General features: G+C 41.4%; 1 protein-coding gene across 1 annotated transcript; it reads right to left on the bottom strand.

Annotated features, from left to right (window-relative positions):
• Window positions 1–4,191: 4,191 nt before the first annotated feature.
• On the bottom strand, window positions 4,192–13,655 carry LOC131677495 (uncharacterized). The gene is made up of 7 exons (XM_058957337.1): window positions 13,395–13,655; window positions 13,226–13,335; window positions 12,529–12,961; window positions 12,093–12,475; window positions 5,194–6,892; window positions 5,021–5,124; window positions 4,192–4,969 (listed from the first exon to the last, which is right to left on the bottom strand). The coding sequence occupies exons 1-7, from the start codon at window positions 13,464–13,466 to the stop codon at window positions 4,396–4,398; spliced, it is 3,375 nt and encodes a 1,124-aa protein (XP_058813320.1). The 5' UTR covers window positions 13,467–13,655; the 3' UTR covers window positions 4,192–4,395.
• Between the last annotated feature and the right edge of the window lie 7,403 nt (window positions 13,656–21,058).

The raw sequence follows: 21,058 nt of genomic DNA, 5'->3' as shown, positions 1-21,058 counted from the left end.
CGCTCCGGTCGAACAAAATTCGCTGCCGCACGAAGCTGATTATCTACAAGACGCTGATTAGATCGGTGGTCCTCTACGGCCACGAGACCTGAACTATGCTCGTGGAGGACCAACGCGCCCTTGGAGTTTTCGAACGAAAGGTGTTGCGTACCATCTATGGTGGCGTGCATATGGAAGACGGAACGTGGCGCAGATGAATGAAGCATGAGTTGCATCAGCTCCTGGAAGAACCATCCATCGCGCATACCGCAAAAATAGGACGTTTGCGGTGGGCTGGACACGTTGTAAGAATGTCGGACGACGATCCGGTGAAGATGGTTCTTGAGGGCGACCCTACAGGAACAAGAAGACGGGGCGCTCAGCGAGCACGGTGGATCGATCAGATAGAGGACGACCAGCGGACCCTTCGAAGACTGCGAGGCTGTCGACAAGCAGCAATGGACTGAGTGGAGTGGCATATAGCTTCTGCATATAGCAAGACACAACAAGGCTCTAGCATGAACGAATCGATTCTGTCGTTTAGCATAGGTATATGTAGTGATAAAGTTATTGATTACCAGGATGTTCATTGAGTATGTCCTTTCTTGTATGTATAATGTATTTTGATTGTATGTTGACAATAACGTTCATTGTTCGAGGGAAAGTTAGTTATGCAGTTGTGAGCAGCTGAAATGTAGATCAAATGTTTGAGCATAACGGCAACTCCCTAAATATTTGAATGACTTTAAATGAGTTTGTTTACCAATAGTACTAAAATTGAACTTGAACCAAAATTAATTAGATTATTCTTCTTTACCAATTAATAAAAAACATTTACGACTAATGTGCCTACTTAAACTAATTTATAACCCCTATGTTTGAGTAATCCGGGCAAATGAGTGGATCACTGGTTTGCTTGCGATGGGCCGCCGCTTCCGACGGCGGGTCGGCGGCCTTCTGGCCCAGCCTTGGTCTCGGTTATGCGGCAAAGCCGCATTGCACTGGTTTCGCCCCAAGAGCTAGAGTAGTGTAACAACCGTCGGTTAAATATATGTAAGTTCATTCAATAAATCATCGTTTGAAAAGCATGATGAAATCCACAAATGATAAAGCAAATAATTCGAAAGAACAGCTCATGATATAAAGAAAGATAATAAGGATAATTTTAATTATTGAAACATTGTTCGGAAAACCAAAACTCACTGGCGAACCTAATAATAATGGCCAAAACAAAAAATAAGTCGGGTGGGTCGCAGTTCTACACTATACTATACTAAAATTTGCCATAGCAAAGAATCCAAACTCACTCGAAACATAATCAATATTAGGTAATTAGCAAAAATTATGGCAAATGTCCGTTATGCCAAATGTCCATTATGCCACATGTCCCTCATGCCAAATGACCGTTATGCCAAATGTCTACTATGGCAAATGACCTTATGCCAAATGACTATGTCAAATGACTTTATGCCAAATGGCCCGCTCCCGTTGTTACCGAGTTTAGATTGGATCGTCTGCCTTTCGGTTCGTGTCCGGTTTTGCTCGAGTCGCGATACACGTGCAAAGGCAGTTTTAACCCTGGTTTTCCGCGGATTTTAGTGTAGTGAAACCCATTTCGTTATGTGGTCGTATAATCCGAAGTAGAATAACGAAAGAGCGTCCGCGAGTGATAAAAAGGTGCAAAATGGCTGGCTACCGGTAGTGAAAATTGCGATCGGCGTTGCCAACATTTTTTTCAAAAAGAACCTTTCTTGAAAAAAACTGGGTGCTCGAAAAAAAAACCTACTTTACCCTTGTAATGTTAAAGTCAACGATCAATGAAAGTAATTTTAAGTAAACATGTATGTTCCATACCTTTTACTGAAAATTTGAGTCGGTTTTTTGATATTGCTGTCCAAATTTTAAAAAAATATTAAAACATTCGAATATGATTGTAATTGTAATAATTACAGTCGAATTTTACTACTATGAAGGATTTAATCTACACATCCACAAAATCCTAAATTTAAGACCATCTGCCGAGACTTCAACAAATGTTCATCAAAATATTTGACACAATGTACTGCCACCATGTCTGAGTAAAATTTATTTGAAATCGAATCAAAATGTACATTCCCGAACCGTTTTACTCATGGTATGGATGGATTAAAATCTTTTTCTGGGACACTCGGCATCATCCCATCGCTTGCTTGAAAATTCTATGAATCAAGTTACAATTTGTGAGAAAAAAAAAACTAAATAAATGAATATTTAAAAAAAACTGAAAAACTGTCTCAAATTTAAAAAACGAAGCTTTTTCCGATTGTCTGTTTGACTGGATGTTGTAAAAAAACTGGAAGTTTTTTCCAGTTTAAACTGGAAGGTTGGCATCGCTGATTGCGATGATACGTCATCGTAAGGTGTGTTAGTTTTGCCATGCCAGTGGAGATGATTGTGTTGGTGATGGCCAGCCTGCGACGATTGCATCGTGTGGAGTGCAGCTAGTTCGTCTGGCTTTTGGGCTCGATATGTTCAGTGGTTTTATTTTGAAATTAGAAATTTAAGAAAATTTCGAGAATTTTTTTTGTGCCATAAAGAGGAAGTTTAGTGGCTGGGGTGGGTTTATTGGCTATGGTGGGAAAAGTTTATTGGCTGGGTGTTATGATAAGTTACCGAAAATGTGTTGTATCTGGCCGAAAAAATAGAAGGTCGCTGAGGTGGGTATTTAGTGTATTGTGCTGTGAAGTGTTTTGTGCAAGCTGTGTGGTGTCCGGCGGGCTAATTTTTTTGCGCTGTTTCAGCCGAGAATAGAACCACTGGGAACCTGCTCCCATGTCGTAAGAGGCGAATAATAATGTGCTAGGAGTTCCTAGCTCTAGGAAGTGACTGATTAGATATGTATTGCAGTATTGTAGTGGACCGTTTGTCTTTTGATATAGGGTTCTCACGTGGAGGAATCGGAATACTGTTATTTTCTTTTTTTAATAACGAGTTCAATTGTTAAGATTAAGCTAATGGTGAGCTTAGTTACGAAATACAGAGATACCAAAAAACATACACCACGCACAATTTAAAACTTTTCCAACGCACACTGAAATATTACGTCTACGTTTTAATAATACGTAATCACAAAAATCCCAGAAAGTCGATGGTCGGCGTTTTTGAGTTTGACTTTTGAGTGATTGACATTTTGGAAATCAGTTGCGAATGATTATAGGACGTACTGCCCAGATCGTATTGTCTACCAAGACATATCCTGATCTTTCTCCTTACCTACTAACACAATTCCTTTCCCATGATTCTCGTAGAGATGCAGATGTAGTCTCGATCTCTAGCCAAAGCGAGTGCTAACTAACATTCCTTCCCTTCCTCGGTAGAACAGCCATGGTCGTGGCCGGCGTCGTTATTGATCAGTTTATTAAAGAATGGAATCAGTAAATATACACAGTGAGAATGCTTTATATCTCCCAAGTAACATTCTGTTGGTTCATTGTGCATTTTTACTCATTCGGTCAATAATGAAGTGCAACTAAAGGCAGTCTACCTAAGCTAATGGTACGCTCACAATGTTACCAGCCTTCTAGTTAACCACAGCCACATCTGTTGGTAATACCCTCTTGCGATATGGGAACAGACACCTAGTGGTCCAATTCATTGCTGAAATGAAATTGAGACGCCGGACATAACACGGCTAAAACGTGAAACGCAAGAAAATGAGTTCTGTTAAGGAGAAAAATATAGGTGAAAGCCAATGTACTTAAACTAGAGAGAAAATTGACTGAAAGCATTTTTGCACTTGAAGGGCACAAAATCTACAACCAAATTAGTAATGGAATTTGCATTTCAACTGTCTTATCAGAAATCGACACTAACTTACTGTCAGAACTAAGCTGGCGCAGGATTGACGCTAGCTTCAAAACTGAAAATTCAATTTGTGCACCATCAGAGCAAACCCCTAATCGAGTGTATTATCTGAAGTTTTCTCCTTAGGGTGAACACTTTTCTCCTTAGGGAGAAATATTTCAAAGTGCCTTTTGCGTTTGCTTGCTAAGCCAAACCAAGATTTTATATTTGTAGTCCTCACCAGCTTAACAGAACTCATTTTCTTGAGGGAAATCGCGCTCGACTAGAGGTTTGCTCAAGAACACACGGTCAGTTCGGCACTAAGTTTGTGTCGGATTCTTATGAGACGTAACTAATGTATTTTTATTGCTGCCATACAATCGCAAAGGACAACGACTACAAGCTTAAAATTCCATTTATTAGGTTATCTGTGAGGTATTTGCCGAGGCTCAAAAGAGAACAAATTAACATACCGCGTTTTGAGAATCAATACAAATATCTATGAGCGAAATATCGTGCCAATTGCGTTCGGTGTTTCATCCTTGCTCACTATATCATCTTATTTACCACCGATCGTGAATGTTATACTCACATTTAAACGGTGATCGTATCGGATATGGTGGACACGTTTTCACCAATCATGTTGTGCTCATCATGAAAGCGCGCATACCGCACTGGTAGAGACTGACTTCGTACCCTGGCGGCGATGCTCTGCAGTTCCTCGGCTAGTGTGGTTGTCCGACGACGACGTTTGTAGAGCACCAGAGCCAACATCGTCAATATTCCGCACAAGACTAGGGCCGCAACAATCGAATATCCGAGAGGACCAACCGCTCCAACCACATGACGACGAGTTCCGTTCGCTTTCAGTTGACTGGTTTCGTCTAGGGAGGTGTTTGCGACGTGACCACTGATCGCTGCGAGAGTTGGTGGTGATTTGGTAGTACTAGTTGAAGATTTAGTGGGAATAGATGTCGGAATACTTTTCGTCACAGTTGAAGATGAGTGTAGAGGAGCAAATGTCATCATGTCGGTATCAGTTGTAGTCTCTGGAAATATCGTCGCGGGAGACGTTTCTGTAGATTGTTGGTTCGTTACATCTGAAGTAGTTGGGATCGCGGAGAGTGTAGTGACATCTGTGATTTCGGTCGTGTTTGTTGAAATTATTCTGTACCGGGTAAAATATTAGTTTATATCTAGAAGATAATATGAATCATACCTTAAATAATTCATCTGGGTGCAGTTACAGAAAAGATAATTGCCACTAACAAAACTCGAGCAGAATTTTTCAGCCCACGTGTTTTCATCGGTCCAAAGCTGACACTGCGTTAGAACGAAAAAAGCAGAAAAAAATAATCGACTGTATATTTGTTATTTGTTTACTATCCATACCCGATAACGTTGCGAATGGCCATCACTAGCAATAGTTATATTCCAAAGATATGATCCTTCTTTCCATTCTGCAAGCACTCCTAGCTCGTACTTATCTACCACCATCATGAATACCTGATAGATACCGTGTTCGACGCTAGGAGCCTCCAGCGATAGAAGATCTTCATGATACAGTACCGTACCTAAACATAGATATGATGCCGTATCCGCTAACGTTTCGATCTTTGGCCCACCAGAACCACTTAGAACTGCTCGTTGAGGAAATGTTGTATCACCTGGAATTCGGATGGACGCTCGCAGAGGATATTTGCTGGTGGGCTTCAACCTCGTGGTTTCCAGTGAGAACCAATCGTCTGAGTAGCCGGCTTGCTGGTTGGTGCAGTAACGCTGTGCTGCTTCCGGTATGTAGCTCAGGATCTGAGCCTTTACCGTTCTTTTGGATTCCGAAGTTCTATTCGGTGATTTAAGCAGGCTTTCATATAGTTCGATCTTGGTGCTGGTGGTGTCCACCATATTTGTGATCGGTTTGGGGTCGGCTGAACGGGTTTGGCGGGTGGTACCTTGCTCCACGCAGTTGACCAATTCTAGCAGCTGACCGAGAAGATGATCGTTGCTACCTTGTTTGAAATCGATCAGAGTTTTCACCTGTTGCGCGAATTGTAGCACGCTAGTCTCAGTTATGTAGGATGAACGTTCAAGAAAAGCCGTTTGAATCGCTGAAATTTGATCCTCGAGGATGATCATCATATCAGAGTACGTTTTGTTATAATTATCTGATGCTTGATTCCGGAGTGTGAACAATGTTTCAAATGCAATTTTCGTTGTTTCCTGATAATTTCCTCGCTTGAATTTTTGTCGAATTGCATCTAACAGAAACTGTATTTGTGTTTCACTCAAAAAAGGATTCGAAACAACAGTGATCATAGGGCCGTTAACTCGGGAACATGCTTCTCGGGAGTCACAAACTACGTAATACGGGAGGATTTTTTCAGTCGAGTAGGGTAACTGAGTTTCCGTTGACATAACGTCGTAGTAATTGGCGATGTTTATAGAGAATCCTTCTACCGTATACCAATAGGAATACTTAAGGGGGTAATCTATCTCCAAGTCCATAGCGGTTCCTACAGACCACGTGAAAGTAGTACTCATAGCAGTTCCATTATCTATCGGTTTTATTTCCAAAGGTTGGCCCTCCGGTGGTGCATTTGTTTCCACTATCATATCCCAGTAGCTACTAACTGTGCCCCGATTTGTGTCGGTATAGTTGGTGCTGTCGTCGATCGGTTCCGGGCACTTGGTGATTAGTCTGAATTTGTATAGGACATTTGATTCCAATAAGGTTCGGTTAGCTGAGCTCAGCATTGCCGGTATTATTAGTTTGACTTCCCGCTCCACCGTATCATTCCCGTAGTCTACCAGTTCGGAGAGGAAATTTTCCTCGATGTCGTTAATGAAGATTCCTCCCAGAGTGTCAACGCTAGCAGAATCGAAGTGAGAATACCCTTTCTCGTTCACTACTGTCCAGTTGCAGGTGCATTTTGGAACCAGACCACTAACGTCGGCTATGATTTCGTAGTGCTGACCTGGAACCAGATACATGGGAGGCAGTTTCTGGAGTGATACGGTGATGGTAGATTTAGGATTCACTTCAATGGTTGAAGATGTTTGGAAATCTTCGGTCGAAATGGTTATTGTATATCTGAAAAAAAAAAATGAAAAACCTCAGTTATTTTGAAGATACATCTAAATTCATCTAAAATCTAACTTTGCAATGGGCAAACGAAAGTTAGAGAGCATCAGAGAGTTTCAAAAAAAATTCTATATAAGAAAGCACACATGATATGCTGGGCCGCTATTGTCAATGCTAAGCTCTTCTATTTGAATTCGGCATGCAATCACTAACTTGGACCGTGATTTGTCCGAAAAAGGGTCTTGATTGCAGCCTGACTATCGGAGCAAAAAGTTAAAACTTTGCCTGGCAAGCTCTATTGAAGGATCGATTCTACTGCGCACGTAATAGCGAAGATTTTTACTTGGAATACAGTACAGTATCTACCTAGCGAGTGAGACTGTTCAAATCTCATTTCACGACAGTAGACACGAGCACGTCCCTCCATCAGAGAGCTGCTAGTGTAATAGGCCACCTGCCTTCCTTGTTATCTCCCCATATAGCCAAAAAACCACTCCTACTGAGAGGGAATCTTCACATGGAATGTCCTGTAAGGAAAACTACATGTGAGTGTAATATCGTTGGGAGTAAGAATTTCCTTTCCACATGTAAAAATTTCTGACCAGATTGTATCAACCACCCGGAGTGATCGGTTAAGTTATCGTTTTGCTCTGGCTTTGTTCTCGTGCAGGTGGTGTGCCTTAATTGCAGCGGGGAACACCAAGTCAACAAAGGTGTCCCGTGCAATGAGAAGAGCAAATTCATTAACTGCGGTGACAAGCATTCAGCCAGAGATCGACCCCTGCGCCCTGTTCAGATTAAGGAGGCCCAAATCCTTAAACTTAAGACTGAAAGAAACCTAACGTTCTCCGAGGCCACTGGTCAACCAATCCACCAACAAACATACCTTTGCGGACACTCAAAAACACCTCACGCCCATAGCTGATGAAAGGGACATAACCATACGCGCTCTGACGGAGGAGGTCGACAAACTCAAGAAATCTGGTAGCAAACCGATCGCCCAAGGACGATGAAATCAAAAGGCTTAACAATGAATTAACCTGCTCGAGAAAAGAAAATAAGGAACTAAAAATTGAAATGGCGGCGTTAAGAAAATCCCTCGAAGACATTAAAAACACCTTATGGCCAAAAAGCAGGCGAATCCCTCAAGCCGATGGGGTCCCCAGCAAACACCTGAGACCCCAGACTACCGTCAACCGATAGAATGCAAACCTACCTAGCAACCTCAGAAGCTTCATGCTCCGGTGAAAGCAGATCCAGCCGTAACAGAAACAAACGGGAGCACCGTGCAGATTGCATAGAAAAATATCGCAGCCCTAAAACAAAGAACACCAAAGCAACCTAACCGGAAATCCCCAGGAAGCAACACAACAACACACCTTCTCCAACCAACGAAAGCCGTACGTCTCCAGACAGCTCAGCAACATCAACTCGTCTGTCCCCCCGCCGGACATACAACGACGGGAAACCAATGTCCACTGACAAACAACTGCGTTGACACTGAAATCCCAGCCTATCGGGCATCCAGCCACATCGCTGGATGCTGTTGGTATGCAATTAGGTCCCACAATTGGCAACTGATCAAGGCGACATCTAATCTATCCCCCGTGGACCCCTTGCTACACCCACTGCGGTCACTGGAAGGGCAGTCCGCTAGTCCACTCATGCACCGACAGAGGTGCGCCTCATCCAACCCCAGCAGCACCAGATCCAACAGAAGACCGACCGAGGACTTAGGCCCGCTGGTAAACACTAGTAAAATTCAACCAACAAATAACAGGGATCACACCGAAATCCCAGCCCATCAGGCACCAAGCCCTATCACCGAATGCTCTTGGCATCCAATGATATTCCACAACTGGCAACCGACCAAAGTAACACCTAATCTCACCCCTGCGGGCCCCTTGTCATACCCACTGCGGTCGCTGGAAGGGTAGTCCGTTAGCCCACTCGAGCATCACCCCCAACCGAGGTACGACCCTCATGACCTCTGTAGCACCAGACCTGATCGAAGGCCGACCGAGAGCTTAGCCTCCAACACATTATCCGAAATCGCTAACTGTATAGTCACGGAGAAAGCCTTCCCTCAGGCGGCTGCCGATGCAGGGAACCCGGCTCCCCTCCGAGTAAGTCAGCTCCCCAACTCACACAACCTAGACCAGATTATTGCCCTGTGCCGCCTTTCCATACTGCAACGATCACCTACAGTCCATCGAAGACAACCATTCTCCGTCCGCTGTACTGTTCACCAACGAAAGGCCGTGTAGGACGACCACCGAGCAAACCCCAATAGAATGGAGTCCCCTCACCCAATACAGCGATATTATCGGCGAGCCGAAACCTCATGGCAACGCTCCTGTCAGAGGAAGCAAGGAAAGAACGTCCCACCATACACCTTACCGGACCCAATCAACCGCGGAACACAGTCTCAGTCCCGACAATTCGTCAATGAAAACGACTCCACCCTCCGACTCACACTCGCTTTACAGTGGAACATGAACGGCTTCCGGGGTTGCATGGGGGATCTACAGTTGCAAATTGCTCAGCTTCTACCAATATGCTTGGCTCTCCAAGAAACTCATCCGGGTTGGGTCCAATCCCGGACCGTGGCTGGACAACCTGTACTCGTGGGAGGCTAGAAGCGGAGATAACATATTTCAGACCAGTGGCCTCGGAGTCCGGACTAACATCCCATCAACACCGGTACAATTCAATACGGAATAGTCGTGGCACGAACCATATCCTATCCGGTCAGATGTACAGTGGCCTCTGTCTACATCCCCACCAGAGTGCGCAATATCGGTTCAAAACTGAAGAACATGCTGGAGCAACTAAACACCCCCTTCCTGGTGATGGGGAACTTCAACGCCCATCATCATCATGTGGTTGGTCCGTTCTCGCAGATGCTGGAAATAGCGACGATTCGCCATCGGCGCTGGCTATACGATCAGGCGGAATGGAACGCCTACGAGGAGGCAGTCTCGGACTCTCTTGCATCAGGCCGCGAATACACACCTGACCAACTAATGACTAAACTCGTTCAAGCCGCCGAGTGCAGCATTCTTCGTACAAGTGGCAAACCGAGCCACCCACTGGTGGAACGCGGAGCTCAGTCAAGCCATCAAAGACCGCCGCAAAGCACTCCGGCTACTGAAAAAGACACCCGCTAGCCAGCCCATGAAAGAAGAAAGGGCTGCAGAGTTTCGTAGTTCACGAAACCGGGCCAGAAAGGTAATCTAAACCTGAAAGCAAAATAAGATGTCAACTTGATGCTATTATCAAAATATGAATTCTACTTGTTGTAATTTTGATGTTCGGCTTTGCTTGGGAGCTGAACCATGCAAGAATTCAACAAACCAAGAATGACCAGATGGCAAATATTGTTGAGGATGTGTTGTCTTTCTGAAAGTCGAAAAAGTTTAAATTGAAGCAATAATGCAAATGAGTTCGGGAAGCGTAGCGTTCCGCTTCTTAATGCAGTTCACGGAATATGTCTAGTTCAGCAAACTGCGCTCGTTTGCTTCCGACAAGAACGATCGAGAATGGACCAAATACTAAGCAACGATCCGTTATTTATTAACAATCTACATGTGTATTACAACAACGCGTACGCTTCCGTGAAACAAAACAAATCACGGAAGATTGCTAAAACAGAAGCTTTTGTTGTGTATTTCCACAACTGAACTGTGATGAGTTGCTGCACGTTAATACCGGAAATTAATTTATCGTTGAGAGAACCTGAAACTTTGTCTTTCGCCATTTTTGTACAACATCCGGCAGAGCTCAAATATGTTGTATTATAATCACCATCAGCGGATCAGAAAAGCTGAACCTGAGACATGCCCATAACTTCGATTCCACGGTCTGTGAAGAAATAAATATCCATTTCCATAGAGATTTGCCAACCAGAAAAAAGGCAAAGCCCATAATGCTCCGAGCGTGGTTAACATTTTTAAGTCCCTTTAGTCAAATTCAGTCTTCGGTACCAAGACCTCAACTCAGGGACGCCTCCTGTTGTTAGTCGCCTCTTACGACATGGTAGCAGGTACCTAGTTGGTCTATTCTTTGCTCAAATACTTCGAGACACCAACTTTCCATCTCGTCAGTATACAAAGTGTATGTTTCAGCTCGATCATAGTAAGCCATTCCTAATTATCATTTTTATCAGATTGCGGGGAATTCATATACGAACAATTCCTCCGAAGACACCCTGTGAATATTTCGATGGTTTGCCTCTATGTACACACCAAATTTTTTCACCGAATATTAGCAAAAGTTTATTGACTTTTCATCAGCTAAAAGTTTCAGCAACACAAAATGCCGAAAATTCGGCAATTTGAATTGAACCTGTTTGACAGATTCGCTTTGCTGAAAATTCAGTAACTCAAATTGTCAAATTGACAGCCCAATTGCCGAATTCTCAGTATACCGGACTGGATTGCTGTAAATCCGGTAATTGCGCTGTCAATTTGACAACTTGAATTACTAAATTTTCAGCAAAGCGAATCTGTCAAACAGGTTCAAGTCAAATTGCCGATTTTTCGGCATCTTGTATTGCTGAAACTTCCCAGTGAGCAAATTTTCTTGCAGAGATCGCTCTGCTAGATTTTTGTAAGTCTTGGTTTGGCAGCCCTGTCAGATTTCTGCGCGTATCCTGTCGGTTTAGTTGAGCTAGGGCGAACTCGGTTTCGCTCGCGTTTTCTGGCAAATTTTGACAGGAACCGAGCAAAAGCCTGGCATAACTCGGACATAAACTGTGCAATTTGGTAGAATTTAGCACGAATCGAGCAAAATATCTGACAAAGATGTGGCAGGAAGCGTGTAGAGATCTTGGCCGTACATTTCTGACTGGATTCTGGATAAAAGAGAGCAGCATCGGTTGGTTTAACCGCTTCTGTCAGAAACGGTTGTTGCATTTCAGCGAATTCGTTGCCAGAATTCTCGCACAAATCGTGCAAAATGCTCGCAGAAACTCTGCCAGCATCAATATCGCTTTGCTCAACTTTTGCTAACTTTCTGCTTGCCACGCTGACCGGGTTTCAGCTGATGAAAATTCAGCAATATTTTGTTGAAATCGACAACCAAAGTTTGGTGTGTAGTTCATAATTTTGGCGTTGCAGATCACTGTGCCGAGCAGCCACTTTGCAATGTGCAAACGAGAGTTAGAGACCATCAGAGAGTACACTTGATAAAATTCATATTTACTAACCTCGATTCCTTGATGAATAAAACAGAAACTGCACTGGCCGACACAATCAAATCCTGCGAGCAACTTAGATCTCCATTGCTATCTTCACAGCTCCATGTAACATTAGAATCCAAAGCCCGGTTGAATGCAGCTTTAATTTCCGTAGACTGAGCAAATCCGGTAATTGCCTCTACGGGATATAAAATTCCTTTCGTGACACGTTTCAGAATGGATAACTTCATTTTGGCTCCAGCAATAGCTTCCCCATTTCCCGAGTCAATCACCGTTACAGTTAGCTCGTAGCTTGTACCAGGAACCAAAACTCCGGCAGGAATCGCAAGCATATTTGATTGGGTAGTAAGGCTTCCGGTAGCGTCTGTAACTCCAGGCGCCATCCATTTCACCTGGAAAGATCAGTTTTCCTATACTCTTCTTAACATCACTGTCAGCGACTTACCTTGTAATCGTTCCTAGGTTTACAAAAAATCAGTTTCGCAGTCAGCAAATAAGGCACATCCGAATAGCTGACCTCTGCACCAAGCAATAATAACGACACATCATTGCTGGACGATGAACCAACCTGATCGACAGAAGTGCGGGCATTCTTCCCACGGTACGTTATCGTAAAGTTCTGACCATCACTCATCGTTCCAGCGTCGTCTATGCCGACGATGTTGAACGTATAGATCACCCCAGCAACTAGGTCATCATGTGGGATGATGATCTGATTGTTGTCCGCGATCTGTTCCCGTTGTTTCCGCAGCCGTTGTTCCAGTTGTCGAACACTTCGCCAGAGCTGTATCGTGTGCCGTTGACTGATGAACCCATCTAGCAGAGTAAACAGCACGGTCACTCGGTAGTGTAGTCGCTGGCCACCCTTCGTCTGGAGACTGCATGCGGTGTGGGGAAGAAAATGGATTTCTTATGTTGTGTTTTTCTTGTGAAAATGGACAGCTAAGAAACATTGGCTTGGACAGAGGAGAATTTTTGTGACGTGCGACTGAGAATCATTGGTGAGGTGTGAATAAATCATTAAAGTTATAAAAATTAAATAGTGATAACTTATGCATGTACTGTGCAATTAAATTGATTCTACCAGAAGTAAGAGCTGAGTGAAATACGTCTCTCATGTGTTATGTTAAACCAAACTTTACTTAATTGTTATTTGTCGGTGTTTTTTATCATCCGGTCCAGTGTGATTACTTTGTGTTTCTGAACGAGCGCATATGAATTTAGGCGCTAGGATACGAAAATCTGGTTGTTGCTGGAAGTAGGCCATGAGAAAAACGTTTCCAATCTCTCGATATGTTTTGCGGCACTTACAGAAGCTGAATTCTGGGTACTTATTAAAAACAGTACAGCAACGACGATAATAGTAATCGAGTAGTGAACCATTCTTGTATTAAGCTATTCAGTTATTGATTTTCTAGAGCCCAAACACTAAAGCGTTATTTGCATCTGTTTTAGTCGAAGTGGGAAAAAAGACTGGACAACAGGTAAGGAACCCGTTACACCAATAGCGGCTATTGGTCCTTTGGTTTATTGTATGTATATTTTACACGCAGTTGTGTATTTTTTGCCCCTCCATAGATACTATGGTACACGCGAACTATGACGTAGCACCTGTAGGAACGCTGTACTCTTGGTGGACGGAGGTGTAGTCACGTGATGGTAGTTAGTGGGATCGATCTGTTGTTGACCTGGTCGAAAAGGGCAAAGGCATTATTGTGATTATCGAAGGGGCGTTTAGACGAATAGTCGTTCGTGTGATCAATGTCGCTGTATTTTTTGTTATGTGTGCCAAGTATTGCAAAAAGATGTTTTAATCCACCGATAGGTGCGATTGAGGCTTTCTCATTGATTCAGAAAATTATTTCACGAAAGTATCCTCATTACGCTTATTATTTATCGTACGCGTTATATAGTTTATTACATCCACGAAATTTACATTTTCATGCTACTATTTATGTTGTTATTTTGATTGAATTGGTTTGTTACCTTAGCCAAACTGGTTTTAGGGCATACACATAAATACATAAATAGAGGCAATTAAGGGGACTTTCTCCTGGATTCGGCGGAAAATGAAAGCAATATTTGATTATTTTTTGTGGAAAAATGAAAGGACTCCGAACTTTTGCTTATGTTCTTTTGTTAGTTATTCAATGATTTTTTTTTCGAAATTTCAAAATGGCGTCTTCAAAATGCCGCTTTTCTCGAAACAATGTTTTTTTCTACTAACGTCAACAATAGGTCTTGTTCTATTGATCTGATTTTCTTTATTCAAAAAAATGTATGGAAGTTCTGACTTATACCTAGCATTGGCATGAAATTTTTTTATAAAAACGAGATTACAGTAAGAAGAGAAACAAATTTCACTCTGTCTTTAACGTCTATAAAATTGTGTTTTTTTTCATTAAAATTAATTAAAATTAGGTGTAAGTCACAGGAAATTTTATCAATTTTAATAAATTATATTTATTTCTCATTTCAGTTTACTACGAAAGGCCCTACACTTGACCAAATAGGACGATGCTGCCGCGCGCAGAGGCTGACAAGATCCGCCATTCTCTAATTATCGATAAATAACGAATCAAAAGCAGAAGTTCGTATGTTTTATCATTTTTCCACAACAAATTCTCAAATATTGCTCGAGTTTCTACCGAATTCAGGAGAATCTCCCCTTAAATTGCACGCTGAAGTGACTGACATTAAGCTTATAAACACTAAATGACACCCGAAAACGAGCATCGGTGTCGGGAGAAATACACCGCCGGTGAATTCACAGTCGGTGTGGAGTAGATTCACATCAGGGAAATTTTCGAGTAGATCTCGATAAAGCTGGGAGCTCAAGGAAACGGGTATCGGTTTCGAGAGAAATTCCGCCGCCGAGGAACTCTCAGTCGGAACAAGGGTGAGTTCACCGCCGGTAACTATCCGAATAGATCGTGAAAAAGCTAGGAGCTAAATGGCTTACGGAAGCCGAAGCTAAATGGCTTGCGGTAATAAGTACGATAAAAGCTCTATGATCCCCCCACCAAGTAATACTTTGATGAGGTTCTGTGGGGAGAATAGCAGAAAAAGAGTAAGAAGTGTTTGAGTGGTTAGATACGAAAGAGGGTCCTACACAGTGCCGGCTTATTAAAAAAAAATACACGCACACACAGACATTTTCCAAACTCGACGAACTGAGTCGAGTGGACTTGGCCTCTATTAAAAAGTCGGTTTTCAGAGTAATTACATTATCTCCGGCTGGCAATATGAAAAGGCGAAAGGTTAGAATTTTTTTTTCAAAAAGATTACGGTGTGACTCAGTGTGACTGGCACTGGAAGTCCACTCCGGGACGCGATTCCACTACTGCTTACCGCGGAGATTTTTAGCTGCTGGTTTTCATCCACCCCGTTCGGTTCATCTTTTATCCAATCTTTAGATTGGCATCGGGCCCCTAGTTTTACCCACATTGACAATTAGCTTCTGCGGACGTCGCGTCAACATGGACTTCCAAGTACACAGTGAGCCCCGCTCCTCAAGTCAGTCCGTAACCCGACTCGTGAGTAGCCACGTTACAGGAGGCGCCAAACTCCCAGTCGAATGTGTAGCCTAAAACTCCACATGCTTTTCCTTCTGTGCTCATTTAAACAGGGATCTAAAAATAACTTTTTTTCAATTGACCCGAGCATGCATGCACATGCGCATAGTTTATATTCGTTTTCTACTTTTACCGTACCTCTACAATCACCGCAGAGCTGTTTCAGTTCAATCAGGTAAAGCAATATGGGAGCTTAATGATTTCAAAAAAAGAAATAGACTGATTACACACAAGTTTGAATGAGTATAGCACCGACTACACCGGTTTAGTGCCCTGTCAAAAACGAAAATGGCATCATCAAAGATAAACTCAAGATATAGTGGTCAGCGATTTTCATGTACCATTCAAGTGCGACCCCTCAATGAAAACGGTTCACTGCCATGGTGACAGTTGAATGGTGAAATCAAATGACACATTACAAACATAACGACGTCAATATATGCGTCGTTTTTATAACAATGATCGTTGTTACCATAGTAAAATAATCCAAACTAATCTTTACCTTATATTATGTGCGAACTTGTAGCTAATCAGCAGATTAATTTAATGCTGATATATATGTAGGTTTCTTCAAACATATTTTTTATCACGACGGACATGCTTAAAAAACCTGTTCTCAGCGAATTATCTCGCTTTGATACATTGAAAATATACGATTTCGTACAATTTTGTCTTTAGGGATCCAAGTCAACAATGAATGAAAAACCAACTTGCTTTCGTAGTAGACTTCCGCTGTTCTAGAAAGAATTTTCTTTAAACATTCCGATTAATTCTGATCAAACATACATCAATGATTTTTCACAACGTTGTTTGATGTGTAACCATGGGCTGGTCCGATACGACACTAAGCCGCTGAGAATCCGCCGGGCGATAGCTGCTGATCCGTCGTCGGAAGCAAGCGAACCTGCGATCCACTCGTTTGCCCGACTTGCTCAAACATAGGGGCTATCGCTAGTTAGGGTGATGGAATCAAAATAAAATTAGCAACGCTAGCAAAGTGTAAACACAAATGTACACTCCGGATGAATATAGGGCCCATATTATTGACTCGAATCAAAACTCGTCGAAATGTCAATTGACGATAGGTTCATCCGGAGTGTTCATTTGTGTTTACATTTTGCTAGCGTTGCCAATTTTATTTTGTGTCCACCACCCAATGTGGCTACGCCACATCGCTTTTGCGCGTGCTGTCCGACTTCGCTACCGCTCAGTCGGACTTAAACTAGGGATAGCCCCTATCTTTGAGAAAGCCGGGCAAACGAGTGGATCACAGGTTCGCTTGCTTCCGACGGCGGGTCGGTGGCCAGACCGGATCCTCAGCGGCTTTGCGCCGCTTCGGTTCCTAGGCCTTGATTATGCGGCTAAGCCGCATCGAAATGGTACCCCTTACACATTCTAACTAGAATCGGTTGTGTCACCGGAGCCGGGATACGAATTAGAACCAGCCAGCATTCCGGCTGAGCTTAACTGGGAAGTTTAGTAAAATTTAATCCTGAAATAAAAATTTTCTGGCAACGCTCCAGCACCCCGTTGAATTCTAACGATTTTACCACCTGGGCGCCAGGTTGACGATATGAAATGAACTTTGTTTACTTTCGACAAGTTTTGATTCGAGCCAACAACATCCAGCCGTAGATGCCTGCATATTTATTGGGATGTGCATTCAAGAAGTAAATACGAATAGGTATTTATACAATGTATTGGCGAATCAAAGCGTGATTGACCCACAGATGGCACGCATGTAAAAATGATGACGGGAAATTTGGCATCCGGCAAAATACAGGGATTTTTTTTAGTTTTAAAAAAAATTCTCTAATATCTTCAAAACGGAACCCAAAATGGCAAAACCACATTAGGTAAGTTATAGAAATCTATCAAAGATATAACTGCAAAAATCTTAGGTCACTTCAATAGTTTTAATCGCCGTGTGTTGTTCCCGCGTGTCTGAACTATTTTGGAGTATCCGGAAGTTCTACCACCTTTTTCAAAGTTCCCTCGTCTGACTATCCAGTGTTTCATAAATGGAAGCAGTTCTTGCACTTATCCGGCAAGCGCACCGATATTATATGTGCGGCTCATTTTACTTCGACGAATATTATTGCAAGTAAGATAAGCTGCGAAAACCGCATTATCGGATGAACGGATTCTCCAACGTAATTTAGGACGATCACAATAGAAATTTGCACATCATAGTCGGAATCCGGGAACATTACATAACCTTTCACTTTCTTCATAAAAATTAATACATCATCCTTTTTGTAATTGCAGGCCTGACAGACAGGTGTCTCACAACACGTTTTAGTTTTGCTTTGATTCTTCAATTTATTCAGTACTTTATGCCTAGCACACCGGAACAGAATAGATTCAATGAGAAATATGGTGGCTTCACGTAGACAGTGTAAGAATGATCCAAATCATGGGATACTGGCCGACAGTGTTTGAAGCAAAAATATAAGTCATACTAGAATCCACTTACATATATCTAAAATAAAAATAACGGTACACAAATATCTGCATTTTTCCAGATAGGCCTACATGTCGTTCAAAACTAGTACACTCCCATTCTTGCATTCCGATAATTGGCGGAGAAAAACCATGTTAATTTATACTGGGTTCCAGGACAGTTCAGGGAACGAAAAAGCCGATGAGCTAGCAAGAAGAGGGTCTTCCACTAATTTTTTCGGCCCAGAACCATTCTATAGAGTCTCACCGAGTGCCCTCAAAATGCAACTATAAAGAACAGTTGGAGTACGACAATGAAAGAAATTTATCTAACCAAACGAGAAAAAAAAGGCTGGAGTTGCTTAGACTAAACAAAAAAGAGCTATGCATCATGACAGGACTACCTACCGGACACTGTCCTAGTAAATATATTCTTAAGAAATTTGGTAGGCTTACTACAAACGATACATGCCGCGTCTGCGGATCTGAAAGTGAAACATCTGCTCTGCGAATGCAGAGCATCGAAATCTATAAAACACATTTATTTTTAATAGATTTTCTAAAGATTTGTCGTGTTCCCAGCAATCGTATATAAAAGTTTACAATAAATTACAAATAATGACAGACTAAATCAAAATTACAAATAGTGCAAGCAAAAATTATGTTTTGTTGTAAAAAGTTCACATAAAATGCAAATCTGTGATCGAAATACAATGTTGACTTAAAGTTATTTATTAGTCTACTACAACTTAAAACAAAATTGTACATGCGGAATAATAGGGGAGACTGGGGAGACTTGATCCCCTTTTTTATTTTTCAATCCAACTCCGTGGAATGATAAAAAAAACTATGTATTTTTTGTAGTTTTATATTGTTTCTAGGGTTGACTGATAATCATAAAAAAATTACATGGAAATATTATACTGGACATGAGCTATGAGCATTTTTGGAAAACAACAAAAAAATGGAAAATTCTTTGATTAGTGGAGATTCGATCCCTAATTTGGGGACACTTGATTATTTTTTGAAAACGTGTTTAAAAGAGCATGTAGGGTAATAAGCCTATTTTTACCCTGTTTCTATTGTCATCCTACCAATCTGAAGCCTTTGGTTAGAACAGCGTCTGCCATATTTGCTCAACGCATTGGCTCAAATGGTGTTGCGATAATTGGGGTACTCGATTAGAGTTTTTGCTGTGCTCAAACAGAAGATTTTCACCATTCTCAAGACAATTTTGTTATTATATTGGCTTTTAATAAGAGGCGAATGACCTTAAGGCTAAAACCTCCATAATCCAAATAAAAAAATGGCTCCTAATAACAAAGCAAAGAAGCTGAAATAATAAAATTAATAATGAAATAATGTGGTACCCTCCCTAATAGAGCAAAAATAGATACCTAACCCCATTCAATGTTATAAATGTATTGTGGTATTGATTAAATTGTTGTGATTTACTATTTTTGTTACTACATATTATCCATCTCTCACCTGATTTTTATTACGAATTTCCCAAATCTCTGTGCAATGATTTGAAAGCTGTCGTTATTATGGTTGAGGAACGTCAAATGTGGGATGCATGGTTGCTACTTATGCTGTAGTAAACATTTACAGTTAAGTTTTTGTATGATGAAGCGTTCATTTTTGACAGTTTTTTTGTTATTTTATGGCAACAATCCCGTATGAATAAATACCATTCCAGAAAACTTCGGAACCATTTCCTGACTATTCATATAATACTCACCATATAGGGAATACTACTGATACATTCCACCATTATAATTCAACTATTATACTACCATAATTATTTAGTAACAATTTCCAATACCTTCCGCGTATACTATATTGGAGATTTTTATACTACATTATGCTTTTGTGGCAGAGGTTAATATTGCTCTAGGTGGTCTTTGTTCTTCTTATATCTGTTTATGCTACTAACGAAATTCTGTAGTTTAACATGGTCAAAAACCCTCGTCTTCCAATAATGCGGTGATAGCTCAATTGGATAAAGCGTCAGTCCACTTAGTGTCAACGAAGCTTTCTTCAGAACATGGCGTGTAACAAAATAAACTTCTATCAATCGATAGAATTGAAAAAGGGAATTTTTTTTCTCCACCAAATATTTTATGCATCGCTAGATTCAAAATATTTATGTCACCATAATCGGTATGGTTCATGAATGGTATGCTGTCAAAATGTATATGGAAAACAGCACATTTTGATATGGTGACTGTTCTTAACAACCCGTTGTTTGTATGGTCGAGTATGGAAAAACGATACTGGTTATGTTTGATATTGTACAAGGCAATGGTTAATCTATCGTTGAGCGAACCATATTGAAAATGGTTTTGAGACGTTTAATGTAACGGTTGGCATATGGTACACATTTATGCGGGATATGACTTCAATTGTTCTGGTGTGAATTTGGTTATTTTCAGTAGTGTGTATGAAACATGGCGAAGGGGATCAAATCTCCACGAATTTGAAGGGATCAAGTGAACCCATAGCATCTATTTCAGCAAACTTTAGTACAAATATAGTTGAACAAAAAAATCAGCTCAATCATAGCGTATTCATATAATTGACATTCTCCTGTATTTCTGTATGCAAAAGTATAGTATGCAGTGGGAAACTTTATCAATTGTATAAAAGTTTGAAAATTTGGAAAATAAATCTTCTTCAGTTCTTCTGAGATTTTTTTCTTTAAATCGGTAAAAATTCGGTAACACATGTCCAATTTATTTTTTTGTGTTAAAGAAACTTCTGTTTAGATAAAACTACACAACTTTCTAGTATATTCGATTAATGTATTCTGATCCGCCTTTGAGTTACAATACAGTCTCCCCTAAAGACAATCTTGAAACATTGTAAAGAAATTAATTTGCAATTCGATTAAACTGCAAAATCGTTCAAAAAATAGTCACCTCCTTATAGCACTTCGCAAATTCTCTGCCAGACTAG

The sequence above is a fragment of the Topomyia yanbarensis genome, chromosome 1 (assembly GCF_030247195.1).
Source record: "Topomyia yanbarensis strain Yona2022 chromosome 1, ASM3024719v1, whole genome shotgun sequence".
Taxonomy (NCBI): Eukaryota; Metazoa; Arthropoda; class Insecta; order Diptera; family Culicidae; genus Topomyia; species Topomyia yanbarensis.
This window is presented reverse-complemented; position numbering and strand designations above follow the sequence as displayed.